A 15,831-nucleotide genomic window follows, 5' to 3' on the forward strand; every position below is an offset into this window, starting at 1 on the left:
AAGGAAGAGAGAGAACCCCCTCAGAGACAGGAAGGCTGGGGGACACGGAAGAGTGGCAGGGTAGGCAGACATGGCCACTGAGAGCTGGGAAAGAGGATGCTCTGGGGCCGTGCTCCTTGACAATTTAAGAGGTATCACCCTGGTCTTTGGGAAGGAATTCTGTGTCACCGTGACTCTTCTTTTCTGTCTGGTCCCTCTGGCCCCTACCCCATCCCAAACAGCTGCAAGCATGGCTGCTCCAGAGAACGGGAGGGAGGGGCAGAGAGACAACCCCTGCATAGCTCTGGGCAGCAGCAGAGGTAAGGGAAGCGAAGGCCAGGCCTGCAACAAAGGGAGGCGAGAGAAGGGGGCCTGGGGCTCGTGACTACAAGGAATGAGGGGCTGTCTGACCCAGGACTGGAGGAGAAAAGAGGCAGCGACAGCAGAGGCCAACGAGGGCTCCTGGGACACACAGACGCTGACCTCACCCCGCAGCCCCAGGCTGCCCTAGGGCACCCCAGCTTCACTCCTTACCTGGGAAAGGTCCCTGCAGCTGCTGTAGATTCCCCAGGATCTTCTGGCTCAACAGGTGGATCAGCCGGGTCACAACCTGTGAGTGTTGTGAACCAGAGGTCACATCAGGCAAAAGAACCCCCACACCCACACCCACTCTGGCCTGGAGCATCTCACTAGAGGACGCCAGATCACCCGAGAAGTACCTGGAACCCCAATTCTCCACCTCATAACTAAGAGCCCAAAGGCGCCATCCTCCACCCTGAGGGATCCCTGGAATCCCCATTCCCCATCCCTGGGTCCCTTCCTAGAGCCCCCATACCTGCGGGTACCTCCTCTTAATGTGGCTCAGGGTCCCCTCAGGCAGCTTGGCAAGCTCCGTGTCCCGCACTGCATGCACTGTCGTGGCCCGGGGCTGCCGGGTCAGGGCCTCCACCTAAGTCCAACCAGGACAGGGGAGTAAGCTGCCTGCCCCCCAGGGGGCACAAGGCTGAAAGGCACATGGGTTAGATCACTACAGGCAGGGCCCAAGCGTTAGCAAGGGGGTTAGGATGCTGGAAGAGGAAAGGTAAACTGGGAAGTTAAAGCTGGAGGAAGCTCAAGGACAGGACGGGGACTCAGGATGGGAAACGGGGCATATCCAGAGCCAGGCTTAGGCAGGGCTGGGTCCTGGACAGGTAGCTCACCACCCCGATGAGATCCCCACGGCCATATTCCCCGACCAATTCTTTCTTGCCGCTGCCCCTCTGGATGACAGAGCGCAGGCGCCCATTGAGTACAATGTAGGTACAGTCTGAGCGGTCACCCTGTCTGGAGGATAGGGACACAGGGGGTGGGGAAGATTAGAAAGTGGCTGGTTCTCACCCAGAGAACTTCAATGATAAAACCAGGGTGGGGCTGGGAGAACACGGGGATTCATGAAAGGGTGGAGGGAGGGGGAGAGGAACACACAAAGAACCATCCATCACAGGGACCTTTGGGAAAAGCTGGGCTAATAAATAGCCTGAAACTGGGAGATCGGAGTTGAAGGATTCCAGGATTTGGGGCCTCTAATCAGAGGGAATGTGGATGGGGAAGTGGGTCACAAAGCGGGAGGATACCTAGGTTTAAGGTTCCAGGGATTAGGTCCCATTACCTATAGAGGGCGCGTCCAGCCTCCACAGACGTCCAGTCAATTGCAAAGTCCATCTGGCGTACAAATGGTGACATGCGGGCAGCCACAGTGTGGGCAGCACTCAGAACCACACTCGGCTGCTCCCGCATGATCCTGGGATGGGAAGAGGAAAACAGGGCAGCATGGAGACCCTGCTGGTCCCTCCTCACCTCTCCCTGAAGACTCCCCCAGCCCTGCTTGGCCAGCCTGGGCGTCCATACTCACTCATAGAAGCCCGACTTGGAAATACGCAGGAAAGTGCAGTCCCGCTGTGCCCGCAGGGTGAAGATGAGCGGCTCCCCCGTCAGCACAGCCAGCTGACCCACCAGCTCTCCAGGCTGGGCTACAAACAGACACACGTCTTCCGCCTTGTCGATCATGCGCTGGTACACGTGCAAACAGCCCCAGAGCACAAAGTGCAGGCTGGCATCCTAGGGGCAGAGCCAGGAGGGAGGGAGAGAAGGAGTGTGAGGTTGGAAAGATGCCTCCTTTTGGGGGGGCAGCTTCCACATGACCCTGAAAGGCCCTCAGGCTGAAGTGGCCACTGACCTAAACACCTGGGAATGGGGGTGTGGCTGCATGGCCGTGACCACAGAGAAGGGTAAAAGGACCTGAGAGGCAGGGGGCCCAGGCTCAAATCCCAATTCTACTAGAACAAATTCCTTCACTTTTCTGGGCCTCAGTCTGTCTCCTCATTTGTAAAATAAGAGGGTTAGACTGGATGATATCTTAGGCTCCTGCCAATTCTAAAACTTTGCTCTTCAGACTTAGTCGTGTCCATCAAATCTCCCTCAAAACAAAGCATCAATTGATAGAAACAGATGGGAATGAGGAAGACATGAGGTCTAGCACGGAAAGAAGGGCCCATCTTTTTGGGGTGGGGACAAGACAAGGTGAAAAGCAGATCTCCTGAAGAGAGACAAGACAGCAGTCTCTTGGTGGGGCCACCTGAAGCTGAATCTAAGTCACTTTCCTGCTGACAGAGCAAGAAGGAAGAACGCAATTAGCCTAAGAACCAGAAAATGACCAAGAACAAATTTTTTTAAAGACCCAGAAAAAGAACCAGGACACAGAAAGGAACTATGTTTGCATCAGAAAGAAAACAGGTAGCATACACCATAGATTTTGCTGAGGTTAGAAATAATAATAATATTAAACAATAAACAGGACTTACAATTACAAAAACACTTTACATATATAACTTCATCTGGGCCTCACAACATTGTAAAGTAGGTATTATATCCCTTAAAGAGGGGGAAACTGAGGCTGATGGGTGATGACTTGCCCAGGGTCACACAACTAGTAAGTGTGTGAGACAGGATTTGAATGCAGCTTTTCCTGACTCCAAGGCCAGTATTCCATCCCCTATGACACCTAGCCACCGAAGGAAGTGAAGTGAGAGGTGATCGAGTCTACTTCAAAGTCAGGGAAGGCAGCCTAAAACCAATGGTGTGGGAGGACACGAAGGTCCCTCAAGGGGGTGGAGTGGAAAGAGGGTTATGTCTGAAGCTAAAGGACCTGGGTTCAAATCCTATTTCAACCACTTGCTGCCTATGTGACTTTAGGTGAGTTCTTTAACCTCTCCAGGCCTCAGTCTCAACATCTGTAAAATGAAGGAGATGGACTAGAAAACCTCTCAAGTCCCTCTCTAGTCTTAAATCAAATGATCCTAAGGTGAAGACAGATGCCTAGTGAATGCCAACAGGGCTTAAACCAGTGAGAAGACCTGGGCCTTCTCGCTAAGTGCCAGAGGCAGGGATTGACAGGAGCTAGCCATGACCAGGGCTAGGGCCAAGAAGAGCTGACAAGAGGCTAAGGCCAGGTCAGGATGGGCCCGAGCTGCCAGAGACTCAAAGTGTACTAACAGGAAAAGCAGAAGCCCACGGCTGGCCACTTGAAGACATTTCCTCTGCTGGTTACGCCAGTCCCCTGGCTTATGCTGAGGGCCGCTGAAGCCCCAACAAGACTGCCTGTGAGGTCTTCAGCACCACAGAAGGGACAGTGAGCTCCTCCTACCAATTCTCCTTGGTAAGAGAGAAAGAGAGAGACACAGAGAGAGAGAGAGAGAGAGAGAGAGAGAGAGAGAGAGAGAGAGAGAGAGCAGATGCCCACCTCCTGAACACTGAGAAGGCCGACCAAGAAGCTGGCTAGGACCCAAGGCAGTTCATTCCACTGCAGAATGGCTCTAATTGTTGGGAAATTGATTCTCCTGTGAAAGGTGGAATCACGTAATGGAAAGAACTCAAGACATCGAGTCAGGAAAGACCCGGATTTGAATCTCACCTCTAACACGAGCAGGGTAACATGGACAACTCAATTACCTCCTCTAAACTGATTTTCTCATCTACAAAATGGGCATGATACTATCTATAGTATTTACCTCACAGAGCTATGAGGAGTAAATAGAATAACATACAGAGATTTGCAAACCTTAAAGCACTATTAAAAGCACAGCTATAATTTTTTTTAATTCAGCAGATATCTGTCTTCCTGTAACTTCTACCCATTGGTCCCAAGTGATACAGAACAAATTTAATTCTTTTCCTACATGGAACTCCTTTAGATTTGAGTTATAGTCTTCAAATCCAATACAGTCTTCTCATCCCTAGGCCAAGGCTCTGAATCTCCTTCCTGCATCCTCACTGCCCAGCTTGTCGACGCCTTTCCTAAAATGAAGTTCCCAGAATGTAATTTAACGCTCCAATTTTTATGATCTGGGCAGGGCAGAGCTTCATGAGACTGCCCTCACCCTTGTTTTAGAGCCCAGACTCCTGCATAAATGCAGCCTAAAATCACATTAGCTTTTTAGCTGCCCTGTAACTGGTGACTGATGACCCATTAAAAGTCTTAGGTCAAGAATAAAACAAAATAAAAGTCCTAGGTACTTTTCACATGAATGGACTAGCCGAGTCTCTCCTATCCTATATTTAGACAATCAATTAGGCAAAACTGGCCTTTCTGACCAGACAGAAAGATTTTATATTAACCCCTATTCAAAAGAAGAAGGGGATGGCAGAGGGTGAGATGGATAGATAGTGTCATGGAGGCAACAGACACCAGCATGGATAGACTTGGAGAGAGAGGGAAGGACAGAAAGAAGGGCCTGGCATGCTATCTTTGTCCATGGCATCACAGAAGAAACAAACACAACTGAACAACAAATTCAATTTCACCTAATTAGATTCTGGTTTGAAATCTGGTCTATCATTTTAGTTGTCAAGCTTACAACCCTGTCATCTAATAAGAGAATAAGAGACATTTATGTTGAACTTTCAAGTTTTTAAAGCACTTTACATGCCCTTTATCTCATAAAGCTTAAAACAACCCATGACATGGGCATTCTAGGTAACACTATCCTCATTCTATAGACAAAGAGGTTGAGGAGAAGGCTGTAATTCTCCTAGGGTCACACAGAGTGTCAGAAGCAGGATCTGAACTAAGGTCTTCCTGGCTCCAAGTCTAGCATTCCATTCGCTACACCAAGGGTGGGGAACCTGCGGCCTTGAGGCCATGTGTGGCCTTCTACGTCCTTGAGTACAGCCTTTTGACTGAATCCAAGTTTTACAGAACAAATCTTTTTATTAAGGATATTTGTTCTGTGAAGTTTGGATTCAGTTAAAGGACCACACGCGAGGGCCTGGAAGGCCACATGTGGCCTCGAGGCTGCAGGTTCCACACCCCTGCACTATACTTATATCCCTGCCAATTTTTAATCCATCACAAATTTGTTAAGCATGCTGGCTAAGCCTTCATTTGAGTCCCCAATAAAAATGTTCCAAGGATCTAGGAGAGAGTCCTGCGGCCATCACTAGGGACTTCCCTCCAGACTGGCACTGACCTATTAATTAACATTCTTTTGATCCAGTAATTCAGCAAACTTTGAACATTCTCCCTAGCCATAGCTACCCATTTGGTGCACAAGCATATCACAGGAAACTTTATAAAACCTCCTGCTGTAACACAAATGCATGAATGATGCCAATAATCCCCTGCTCTACCAGTTCAGTAACCCTGCCCAAAAAGGGAAATGAGGTTAGTGTGGCATAACCGGCTCTAGATGAACCCATGGTGACTCTCAGGAATCATTATTTCCCTTTCTAAGTGATCACAACTCACCGGTTTAATTACTTATCTTAGAATTATTCCTAGAGATCAAAGCTCATTGGCCAGTAGTTTCTGAAACCCACCCTTTTCCCTTCAGAACACACCTAACAGGAGGAGATGTCCAAGTCAATTCATCTTGATAAAGTGAGTCCACATCCACTTGGCTAAAGGCATAACTACTCTGCAATCACCATCTACAAAACGGACTTTCAGTCATGCAGAGACCAAGACAGCGGAAGGAATGCAGCCCAACCACGGCACGTTCTCACCCACTACTGCCCCCCAAGGGAGACAGTGATATTGAGCCCAGAAGAACAGCAGAAGCTTCTCTAGCCTTGGTGATCTTACCCAACTCCATAGTTCAGCCTGAGAAAAGTTATGGAAGAACAGGAACCCAGCAGTTTCACAGATGGAATGTTCAGAGAGAACTCTGTGAACAGAAATTCCCTGCCTTCAGCATCTGGGACCCCTCTTCCTCAGGTAGAGAGAGGGAGGGAGGTAGAGAGAGGGGGAGGGGGAGGGGGAGAGAGAGATCGAGAGAGACTGTGTGTATGTACTTTCAGGTCAAACACTGGCATCAGGAACACATTCACTGAGATGGAGCTGGCAAAACTGTGTACCCTCTGGCCCAGCAGTACCACTACCTAGTCTAGACTCCAAAGAGATTAAAGAAACAGGAAAAGGACCCATACGTACCAAGACAGATATAGCAGCTCTTTTTTCAATGGCAAAGAATTGGAAACTGAGATTGTGCCCATCAACTGGGAAATGGCTGAACAAATTATGGTACCTGAATACTATCTTGCTATAAAAAATGATGAAGGGGATGGTTTCAGAGAGTCCTGGGAAGACCTGAATGAACTGAAGAAGAGCAAAGGGAGCAGAACCAGGAGAACAATTTTCACAATAACAACACTGTGAAGCCAAACAACTCTGAAAGACTCAAGAACTCTGATCGACGAAATGACCAGCTGGGTTTCCTGAGGACTCAAAATACGTTACTCACCTCCTGACAGAGCAGATGGACTTAAAGGGCAGAACAAGACATACATTTTTGGACACAGCCTATGCAGAATTAGTGCTTATTGGTGACAAGGGTTTTCTTTTTCTTTCTTCTTCAATGGGGAGGGTTCAAGAGCAGGCTCATGAGATTCTTGTCTGCCTGGCAAGATTTCTTCCCGTTCCTACTTCCAAGGACTGCTGTGTGGACATAAAGCTGGTGCCCCACAAACTCAGTAACCTCTTAGGCTTTAGTCTCCCCTTAACCATGTTTTTCTGTGCTTTCTAGTTAGAAGATCATTTTCCTTAATAGGGAAGACTGAAGTAAAATAGTTAATAGAGGTTCTATTCATTCTGCATTCATCACTGTTGCACCAGCCAGCCTCAGTAACAAGCTTCTCTCTTCCTTGTCTTTTCCTGCCCTTGAAGCATCTAAACAAGGCCTCCATTTATTGAAAGCTTTAATTCATGCAGCCTGATGCTCTTCTCATATGATCCCCCTTTCAAGGCCTACTTGGCCTCAGTTATGTGCCCTCACTTGCTTCATTTTAAAATCTACCTCAACAGAGAGCTCTCGGAAAAAACACACTGCTCCCTTGAGATGCTCCTCTCTCCCTTTGCTTTCCCAGCAGAATGATTGATGATTAGGTCATCAGAATTTCCTTCTTGAGAGTCTCCCATCCCTCGGTAGACTTTGTTTTTAGCACTTCAGACCATGGGAGGAGACGTATCTTTACTCTGACCTTTCTGAAATCCATTTGTCTAGATTTCAGGGGACATGTGAGACTCTGTCCCACCCCCCCATATAATATGAACTCTAAAATGGGGGGGGCACTGCTTCCTAAGACTCCTGTCACTTTCACCAACCCTCCCCATCGTGGGCCAAGATGAAATCGAGGACAATACCTCCCATCACTGCTTCCTCTGAACACAGCAGCAAGACAATTTAAGAATTGACCAACAGTTTTGCTTTTAGGAGAAAGGGACTGTTCAGGGGTCCATATAGCCAATGCCTCGGTTGGTCACTCTTCCCTGTGGCTGCTGCATCGGCTTTGTGACCTATACTGAGGGCTCTTGTCTGCAGAGGTCCTCATGCCAAGTGCATCAAGCCCTAGAAACACTGCCTCTCCCTCAGCAGGTCTGTTATCACTCAGAAGAAAGAGCTCAGCTTAATTTTCCTCACACAAAAACCCAGATGGACAAAAAGAGAACACCCACTGTTCAGACTGTGAGATAGACACACAGGATGGACAGCCCAGAGAGCAGGCCCCACGGTGGCTAGATCTCACACAGCCGTGGAACCGGGCCCAGAAGAGAATTGGAGAGAAATCACCGAGTGTTTTAAAAGGCTTCAAGCGTCTCTCTGAAATAAGGCCCCATCTTTTAACAACATTATTCTTCCTCCAATGATGCTCGATAGCTGAGTCATGAAATGAATACAAATGTCTAAAGGATGAAAGTTGTGGGTCACCCAAAGGACAAAGAGAATGAAGGGACTGCAGAATATTACCAAAGAATCATTCAGGAGGAGTTGTGCAAAGGATGCTATCAGAAAGATTCTGGCTGTAGAGGGGGCAGGCTGGTCACAGTTTAAGAGAGGGATCATTTCGCGTCCCCTTGCTTCCATGGGAGATCAAAGGATCTAGATCAGGTATCCTCACTTGGAGTCTGTGAACCTGAGCTTTTTAAATATTCTGATAACTATATTTCAGCACATTTGGTTTCCCTTGTTTTGTTTTTTGGTTTGTTTTTTTTTTTTTTAGATAATTGGGGTTAAGTGACTTGCCCAGGGTCACACAGCTAGTAAGTGTCAAATGTTTGATCTGAGGCCAGATTTGAACTCAGGTCCTCCTGACTTCAGGGCCGGTACTCTATCATTGCGCCACCTAGCTGCCCTTATTTGGTTTCCTTTGTAATCCTATGTATCTTATTTTCCATACTTAAGAACCTCATTCTAAGGCTGATGATATGCAAAAAAGATTGAGAAGCCCTGATGTGGAGGAAGGACACTGAGGGGACCCTCCCATGTTCCCACAGATGACAAAACTGCCCAAAAAGAAAGGGTGCCCCCTGAGGGTGGGCTGTCCTCAGCACTGGATGGTGCACTTACACTGACGAGCTTCCTTGAGCCAAGCCAACAAAGGCGGCAAAGCAGGAAGAATGCAGGCACCACTCTCCCTTTTTGTATTGTCTGTCTTTTTGCTTTTCTGTGGCCTCCCAGTAAGAATTAGGTGCTTGTCAGTGCCTGCATCCTGACGATGCAGGAAGGCGAGCTGCTGGATCCCAAGTGGTCAGCAGTGTCAGCACCTGGGCCAGCACCAGGCCATGGGATAAGAATGGGGACCCTGGGAGATGATGAATGAGAACCACTTTGAACAGGGGCTCATGGCTGAAGTCAGGCTACTATCTTTCTAATGTCTCCTGGAAAAACCAGCGTCCTCCCTGTCTCCCTGGGGAGGGGCTGCAGGAAGATCAAAGGGGAGACAAGCCCCAGCATCTGGGCTTGAGGAGCTGAAAAATGTTACAGAAATCACTAAGGGACAGACCTGTGATGGGAGGAGAGGAGAGGAAGGCCAGGCTAGGGCTCACCTGGTCACCCTGGCGGGCAATGACCGTGCCAGCCTTGGCATGATGTAGCAGCACTCGGCTATTCAGCAGCGTGGGGTCCTGGAACAGGGAAGGACAAGAGGGTTTTCAGGATGGGGTCCCATGGCCTTCCTTCAAACCTCCTTGCCTCTTCTCCCCTCTCTGCCTACCTCAATCTTCATCAGCTTCACCAGCTCCCGCTTGGCCGCCTCAATGATGCTACTGGTCTGACGGCCTTGGTAGGGCCCAAAGGGGCAGTCACCCCCAGCTGACTCATCTTCACAAAAGCTGTACTCACAGGCCCCCGCCGGCTGTTCCCGAGGCTCCTGAGACATTGACTGGGTGGAACCAGGAAGTCAGGGAGCCCCCAGCTCAGACTTCCCTCCCCCCAACAACATTCTACACACGCAGCCTCACAAACTCAGAGAAGACTGCTTAGACCTAGCTGCCTGGACAAAAGCGTAAAGCCTCAGGTGGGCTTGGGGGTTGGAGCAAAGATGGAGGTAGGGCCTCACCCGGGGCATGTTGGGTAGTGGGCTCCCTGAGCTCTCCTCCTGAAGAGACACAGAAATCCGGCCTCGCTCATAGGCCATGTCAAAATCAGAACGTGGACCCCGCTGCAGCCCTGGAAAGGGATGGAAGAAGGGAGGCCTTGGGGTCAGTCCCCCATCCCTATCCAGATCTTCTCCTCTTCCTTGACCCTTACCAGAGATGTCCACAGGCATGGAGATACACCTACTCAGCAGGGGGGCAGGAGGGGGCTCCAGAGAGGCCGGGGGCTTCACAGGATCCCCTGGAGAGGGAAGGAGGTGTGGTCAACCCTGACGGCCCCTCCTCTGCAACTCTACCATATCTGTACCTATGTCTGGGGAATCAAGGAAGTACAGGCCAGAACAGGTGGAGGGTTCTAGAAGGAGCAGGTAGAGTGAGGGGCATCACAACAAATTCCTTCCAGCTTGGGACACAGGCTGCCTTGACCTCCAGCCACCACTGGGGGAAACGGCGGTGGGGGGGGGGGAATTGGAAAGCCAATCAGAAAGGCCACAGTGGGAACAGAAGGCTAGGTGTACACACAAGGTATACTGAGAGCCCACCAGGAATTCAGGCTAGGAGAGTACGGAAAGGAACCTGGGGGGCCAGGAAGGGGGGCTCCGGTAGGGTCCAGGGGCCGGGCAAGAGGATCCCGGGGTTCTTCAGCGGTAGAGGCACCGATGACACGTTTGGGACCCCTAACGGGGCTGGTTCGGGTTGGGAGGCCAGGGCTCGGGAACAGGCGCAGAGGCTGCATCTCCTGAGGGTGTGCGGAAATGCTCCTTTCAGAAACAACCCTGCCCAAGCTTGGTCCCACAGCAGCTCCCCCTCATCCCTCTCATCACTCACATGACTGAAGAGCTCATTGGTCAGGCCCAGGTAGTTGTGAAGAGCCAAGAACGTCACTCGCTGCAGTCGAACCATGATGATCTGCAGATAAGCAACAGAACCAGTGTCAGGGCCCTCAGACAGGGACTGAGAAGGGGGCAATGAGGGGCCCCAAAGTAGGAAGGGAGCCGCTCTCAAGCCCCGGAAGGCCTCGGGGAGAAGGAACAGACCTGCACAACTCGCACGAGGCTCTCGGGGTACTTTGCAAAGACAGCAGAGAAGGCTTCGACCGGCAGCCGTAACACGGTAGAGTCTCGGGAAGCCCGGGCGGAGACCGTCCTGTACGGCCGCTGGTGACCCTGCAGGGAGAGGTAAGGGAGTGAGGAAGGCGGGCACACCCTCCGGGCCAGCTTCCTTCCCCTCTGAGCCCCTAGAACTCACCGTGATGACATCGAGGATGCTCAGCAGGCTGTTGACACTGTCCCCAGGGAAGACCTCCTTCACCACACACTCCTTCCCATCCTAGAAAATGATAGCTGCTAGCCTCCAAATGCCAACACTTGACCACTGACCCCGACCCACTGAGCCCCTGATGGCCCCTCTTCCCTGACCCTCTAACACCGATACCCACCATCCCACAACCACTGCCCTTGTCTCCCGGTCACCTCCCCCACTCTGACCAGCCCTGCTCACGGGGCCTGGGAGACAGAGCTCCAGCTGCCCATCCTGGACCACGTAGATGCTGGCGTCTGGTTGGCCTGGGCGGAACACATAGTCACCCTGGCTCAGCCGCTGGAACACCATGTGGCGACAGAGCTCCAGGAACAGCGGCTTCTCAAAGTGGCCAAGCACCCTGTGGAGGGGGGGGTGTCAGAGCAGCCCCCAGCTCTGAGCCCCGACCCGCCTCCCCAACCCCACTCACCGCACATTCTTCAGCATGTAGAGCACCTCGGAGGGTAGGTGCGAATTGGCCACATCAAACTCAGTGAGGTCGGCCTCCAACACAGAGGGAGGAGGCTCTTTTCGCTGCAGGGTCGGCGTCTCTTTCTGGATCCGAAGGATCCTGGGGGTGCAGGCATCACGTGTTGAGGGATGACAGACCAGAACAGCCCCCCCACCCTCCACTCCCCACCCTGCCCCAGGAGGCCTGGGCTCGTGGGGAGAGAGGGAATCCTTACTTCTTGGCAATGTTCAGCATCTTGAGTTTCTTCTTCATTCGGGGCCGAGAGGCTGTGGAGATCGTGGTGTCCACCAGGGAGGAGGTGGACTGAGAGACCTGAAGCAGGGAAGGGGTCTGTCAGTAGGCCCTAAGTATCCATACGCCCTCCCACCAGGCCAGACCAGCAGGAAGGGAGAGAAAGCAAGGAAGGAGGGAGGAGAAGAGACAAGAGGGCAGTGAGTGGACTTCAGGAAGGGCAGAACGCACAGGGAAGGCTCAAACCTTGCGCATGATCTTGCGTCCATAGAAAAGGACCTTGTCCCTCTTGCGGAATCGATACTTGGGAGTCTCCTGGGCCTGAACCTCTGGGAAGTACAAGCACAGACCCACAGTGACCCCACACTCTCTCCATGAGGTCCATAGCCCATCCAAAGGGCTCAGCCCAGGGTCTCTCAGAACTCCAGCCCACATCCCACACGTGCCCAGCCCCTCCGCTCCTTCTGCCCCCGGAGATGCCAACAGAGGGCCCCAACTCCTGCTGCCCCGAGAGAACCCTGGGAGGTAGCCTCACTCTTTGCACGCAGTCTCCGGACCAGTACGAGGATGAGGGTGGCCATGAGTAGCACGGCGGCCCCTATACCAATCATCATTCCCATCACCTGCAAAGAGAAACACCAGCTGTCCAGTCACACCACAAGATTCCAGGGAAGGGGAGCAGGAGAGGAACGAAACAGTTCACCCTCAGAGACCTTTGCCAACAAGAACCCTCCCCTACTCACTCCATCTCCATAACACCCTTCACCTTGCAAACTCTCTCTTCTGTAGCTATCCAAATCTCTTCTGGGCTTCAAGGCTCAGCTAGCCTCACCTCCCTCTCAGAGCCTTCCATCACCAACCCAGCCCACAAGGATCTTCAACATGGACCAATTCAGCACCTACCACCCCCACGTGGCATTAGTGGGGTTCCCCTCATTCTCACGAGGCTCACTCTCCCACCAGATTGAGTTCACTGAGGGCTGGGGCCACCCTGACTCTCTCTGGACACATGCTAACCCAGAGGACTCCATCACTCCTATGGCACAGCTGGCTAACAGTCACCCCAAAGGAGGCTCTGTGAAACCTGGCTGGCTGATCAATAACACTGACGATCCCACTTCCCTCTGAGAGAAGATGGTCTTTGAGGACCTTGCCAGCTCTGTACTTCTGTTCATTTGCTTCCAGGCCCCTGCACCAGAGTTCAAGCAGCCAAGACTTCGAATCCCCAGCAGAGCCAGACTGAAGGGAGCCAGGCATGCTGGAAGCTGTAGTTCCTACTGAGGCCGGCTAGGAGCAGTGTACTTGGGAGTCAGGGCCACTGACGCCTTGGAGCTGTCAGACTCACCAGGCTGGTCTGCAGTGGGTCCTCCACCAGCAGCTTGATATTGGGTAGCATGTCTGTCAGCGCCGCATCCTGGAGGGCAGAGCAGGGACAGATCCTGGGGGAAGACAGCCTGAGCCTCTTCCCGTGCCCAGGAGCCACCCCACAGCCAGGAGGGCAATGATAAACACCTGCCCTCGTCCCCCCAAATCCTCCAAGTCCACCAAACCACCTACCTGGGGCGGGGGCTGGGGCAGCTCAGATTCATTCTGGCCCATGTCTGCAGCTGGCTCTGGGGCTGCCTCTGAGGCCCGGCTGTGGCCCTGTGGGGCCCTGGGAGTCCAGGGGACAGGACAGGTGAGACGGGGAAGCTGGGGCTGGCCCCCCATGGCTGCCCTAAGCCCTGACACATAGCTAGAGGAGCAGCCCCAGGATGTGTGGATGGGGAGGGTGAGGACAAAGGCCAAGCAAGTTAAACGGAGGGTGGGGCTGCCCAATACGAGTCCTAGAAACCAGAGGCAACACGCCAGCACATGCGTGAATCTGTCTCAGCTGCAATTCAAGTTACCCTACACTCCTCCCACCCCTCCACTAGTCCTAGCAGCTAGGGGCCTGCTCTAAGATCTCTAATCACCCTAAGACATTTCCCTCTCCTAGAACACAGGACAATGGAGGCAAGGAAATTGGAGGAAGGAAAAGGAACCCTGGCACTCAACCTCCCAACACTGCTCCTTCCAGACATCCCCAGCTCTCGAGGCCCACGAGGAACAAAGGGGCACAGGATGACACTGCTACAGGGCTGAGGTAAGAAGTCACTTCCTCCCAGCCCCACACTTCTTCTGATCCACCCCAGGACAGCCCCAGGACGGCTGTGGAAAATTCCCAGAGCCCAGAGCTTCACAGAAACATGGGGGAAAATTCCACCGGGGCCAGAACCCCAACTAGCCTCTCCTGCTCTCCCCAACAAGCAGGCTAGCCCTCCAGGAGAGAGGCCATAGGAGACTCTTTCTACATTTTATATAGTTTATATTTTACCCCAATCCTGACCCGTCACAAGAAAAACCAGCACAACACACACACACCCCTCCTTCCCCAGCGAAGAGGCGGCCTCAGGTGAAGAACAATCTGGCCTCCGCCCTAGCTTGTACCCAACCCCCACCCTTTGTAGGGCTCCGCCCCTTTCCCCTTCCCCTTGTCAGGAAGACAACCCAAGCAAATTACTGGGGGACACTGGAATATCACTGACAGACACTAGGATGTAAACAGGGGTCACTGGTGGATCCTGGGAGACATTAGACCATTACAGGGAAGCACTGGGGCAATACTGGGGTCACTGAGGACCACTGGGATGTTTCTGAAGAACAACAGAACATGCTTCTTGAAGGGCATAATCCAACAGTCATCATAGCTAGCATTTCTACGGCCCTTTAAGGTTTGCAAATGACTTTACATGTGTTAACTTATTTGACTGATCTTCACAACTCTGTGAAGAAGGTGTTATTAGTATTTCCATTTTACAGATGAGGAAAATGAGGTGAAAGGTAGCAAGTGACTCATCCAGGGTCACACAACTAGGCAGTGTCTGAGGCAGGCCTCCTATTTGGGTCTTCCTGAATTCAAGTCCACTTTCTCTCCACTGGGTTACCTGGTTGATCACTTATTCAAAAGAACAATTAAAAAACAGATGAAAAGGGGTGTGGAAATAGCAATCTATATTAAGAAGATGAGCTCAGTGTGAGGAAATTCAGGAGACAGAATGGAGAAACATGGTGGAGAACAGATGGGTGAAGATCAAAGGAGAGACAAGAAAGCAATATTGTCACTGGGTCCCGCTGCCCAGGAACTCAGGAAACCCATCACAGATGGGCCCCAGAAATGGCGTCATGATGGCGAGGGGTTGGATTGCAACCATCCACACATTTGCCCTCTTTGCCAAAAGCCGGGCAGCTGACAAATTCTTCACTTGTCCTAATGATAATTTCATTCTTCAAAAAGTAAAGGAATCAAAAGGAGGAATTACTATAATGGCCCTGACCGACCTAACAAGATGAACCAGTTGCTAAAGAAGCACCAGACCTGTTCCAGCTTGCAGTTTATGTCTGAGGAGGAAAAGGAGGGTAAAGCAGAACAGGCAGCCTAGACTTGGAGACAGCGGCTTTCCAAGAGGTCAGAGAAGGACAAGCAGGTTCCTCCAGAATACAAATGCTATGAGGGAAATCGGCCTGAAAGCAATGGGAAGTGACTAGGAATAACATTGACAGGATGCAAACACAAATGATTCCTGTCTAAAGGACAGAAGCAAATGGACATGGCACTAACTCATCAACCCAAATGCTTCAACAGAGACCTGACAGCAAAAAGCTAATGAATCTTAGGCAGCAGGGAGGGAGATGGTGGCTCTCAGGAGCAAAATGATGATCCTGTTGTACTGTGCATGGTCCTAAGGTGGGAGGCCCACACTTTAGGACGGATCATCGATAAGCTAGGCTGGGTTAAGAGGAGGATGACCAGGACGGTGACAAGACCAGAGGGCACGCCACATGAGGACTGGCTAAAGTAACAATGGATGTTCAGTCCAGAAAGGGAAATCTTGGGGGACACTATTTAAAGGGCTGTTGTAGA

At 51.5% G+C, this 15,831-nt stretch overlaps 1 protein-coding gene across 7 annotated transcripts in view; it reads right to left on the minus strand.

Annotated features, from left to right (window-relative positions):
• PNPLA6 (patatin like domain 6, lysophospholipase) overlaps positions 1-15,831 on the minus strand; it is a 40,344-nt gene that overhangs the window by 20,117 nt on the left and 4,396 nt on the right. For 4 of the 7 annotated variants that reach the window (XM_020979865.2, XM_078154241.1, XM_020979862.2 and 1 more), the window contains exons 2-21: positions 13,446-13,542; positions 13,234-13,302; positions 12,424-12,511; positions 12,135-12,217; positions 11,872-11,969; positions 11,616-11,756; positions 11,387-11,546; positions 11,135-11,215; positions 10,924-11,052; positions 10,715-10,795; positions 10,463-10,625; positions 10,041-10,127; positions 9,850-9,959; positions 9,505-9,672; positions 9,338-9,415; positions 1,871-2,076; positions 1,628-1,759; positions 1,179-1,302; positions 815-928; positions 514-589 (exon numbers count right to left, since the gene is read on the minus strand). In XM_020979865.2, the coding sequence (XP_020835524.1) occupies positions 514-589; positions 815-928; positions 1,179-1,302; positions 1,628-1,759; positions 1,871-2,076; positions 9,338-9,415; positions 9,505-9,672; positions 9,850-9,959; positions 10,041-10,127; positions 10,463-10,625; positions 10,715-10,795; positions 10,924-11,052; positions 11,135-11,215; positions 11,387-11,546; positions 11,616-11,756; positions 11,872-11,969; positions 12,135-12,217; positions 12,424-12,511; positions 13,234-13,302; positions 13,446-13,487 (2,230 nt within the window). In that variant the 5' untranslated portion in view covers positions 13,488-13,542. The remainder of the gene's footprint in view (positions 1-513; positions 590-814; positions 929-1,178; positions 1,303-1,627; positions 1,760-1,870; positions 2,077-9,337; positions 9,416-9,504; positions 9,673-9,849; positions 9,960-10,040; positions 10,128-10,462; positions 10,626-10,714; positions 10,796-10,923; positions 11,053-11,134; positions 11,216-11,386; positions 11,547-11,615; positions 11,757-11,871; positions 11,970-12,134; positions 12,218-12,423; positions 12,512-13,233; positions 13,303-13,445; positions 13,543-15,831) is intronic. The other 3 variants (XM_078154243.1, XM_078154239.1, XM_078154242.1) reach the window with 1 other exon arrangement.

Source organism: Phascolarctos cinereus, unplaced genomic scaffold (assembly GCF_003287225.1).
Source record: "Phascolarctos cinereus isolate Bilbo 61053 unplaced genomic scaffold, phaCin_HiC Scaffold_4;HRSCAF=312, whole genome shotgun sequence".
Classification (NCBI taxonomy): Eukaryota; Metazoa; Chordata; class Mammalia; order Diprotodontia; family Phascolarctidae; genus Phascolarctos; species Phascolarctos cinereus.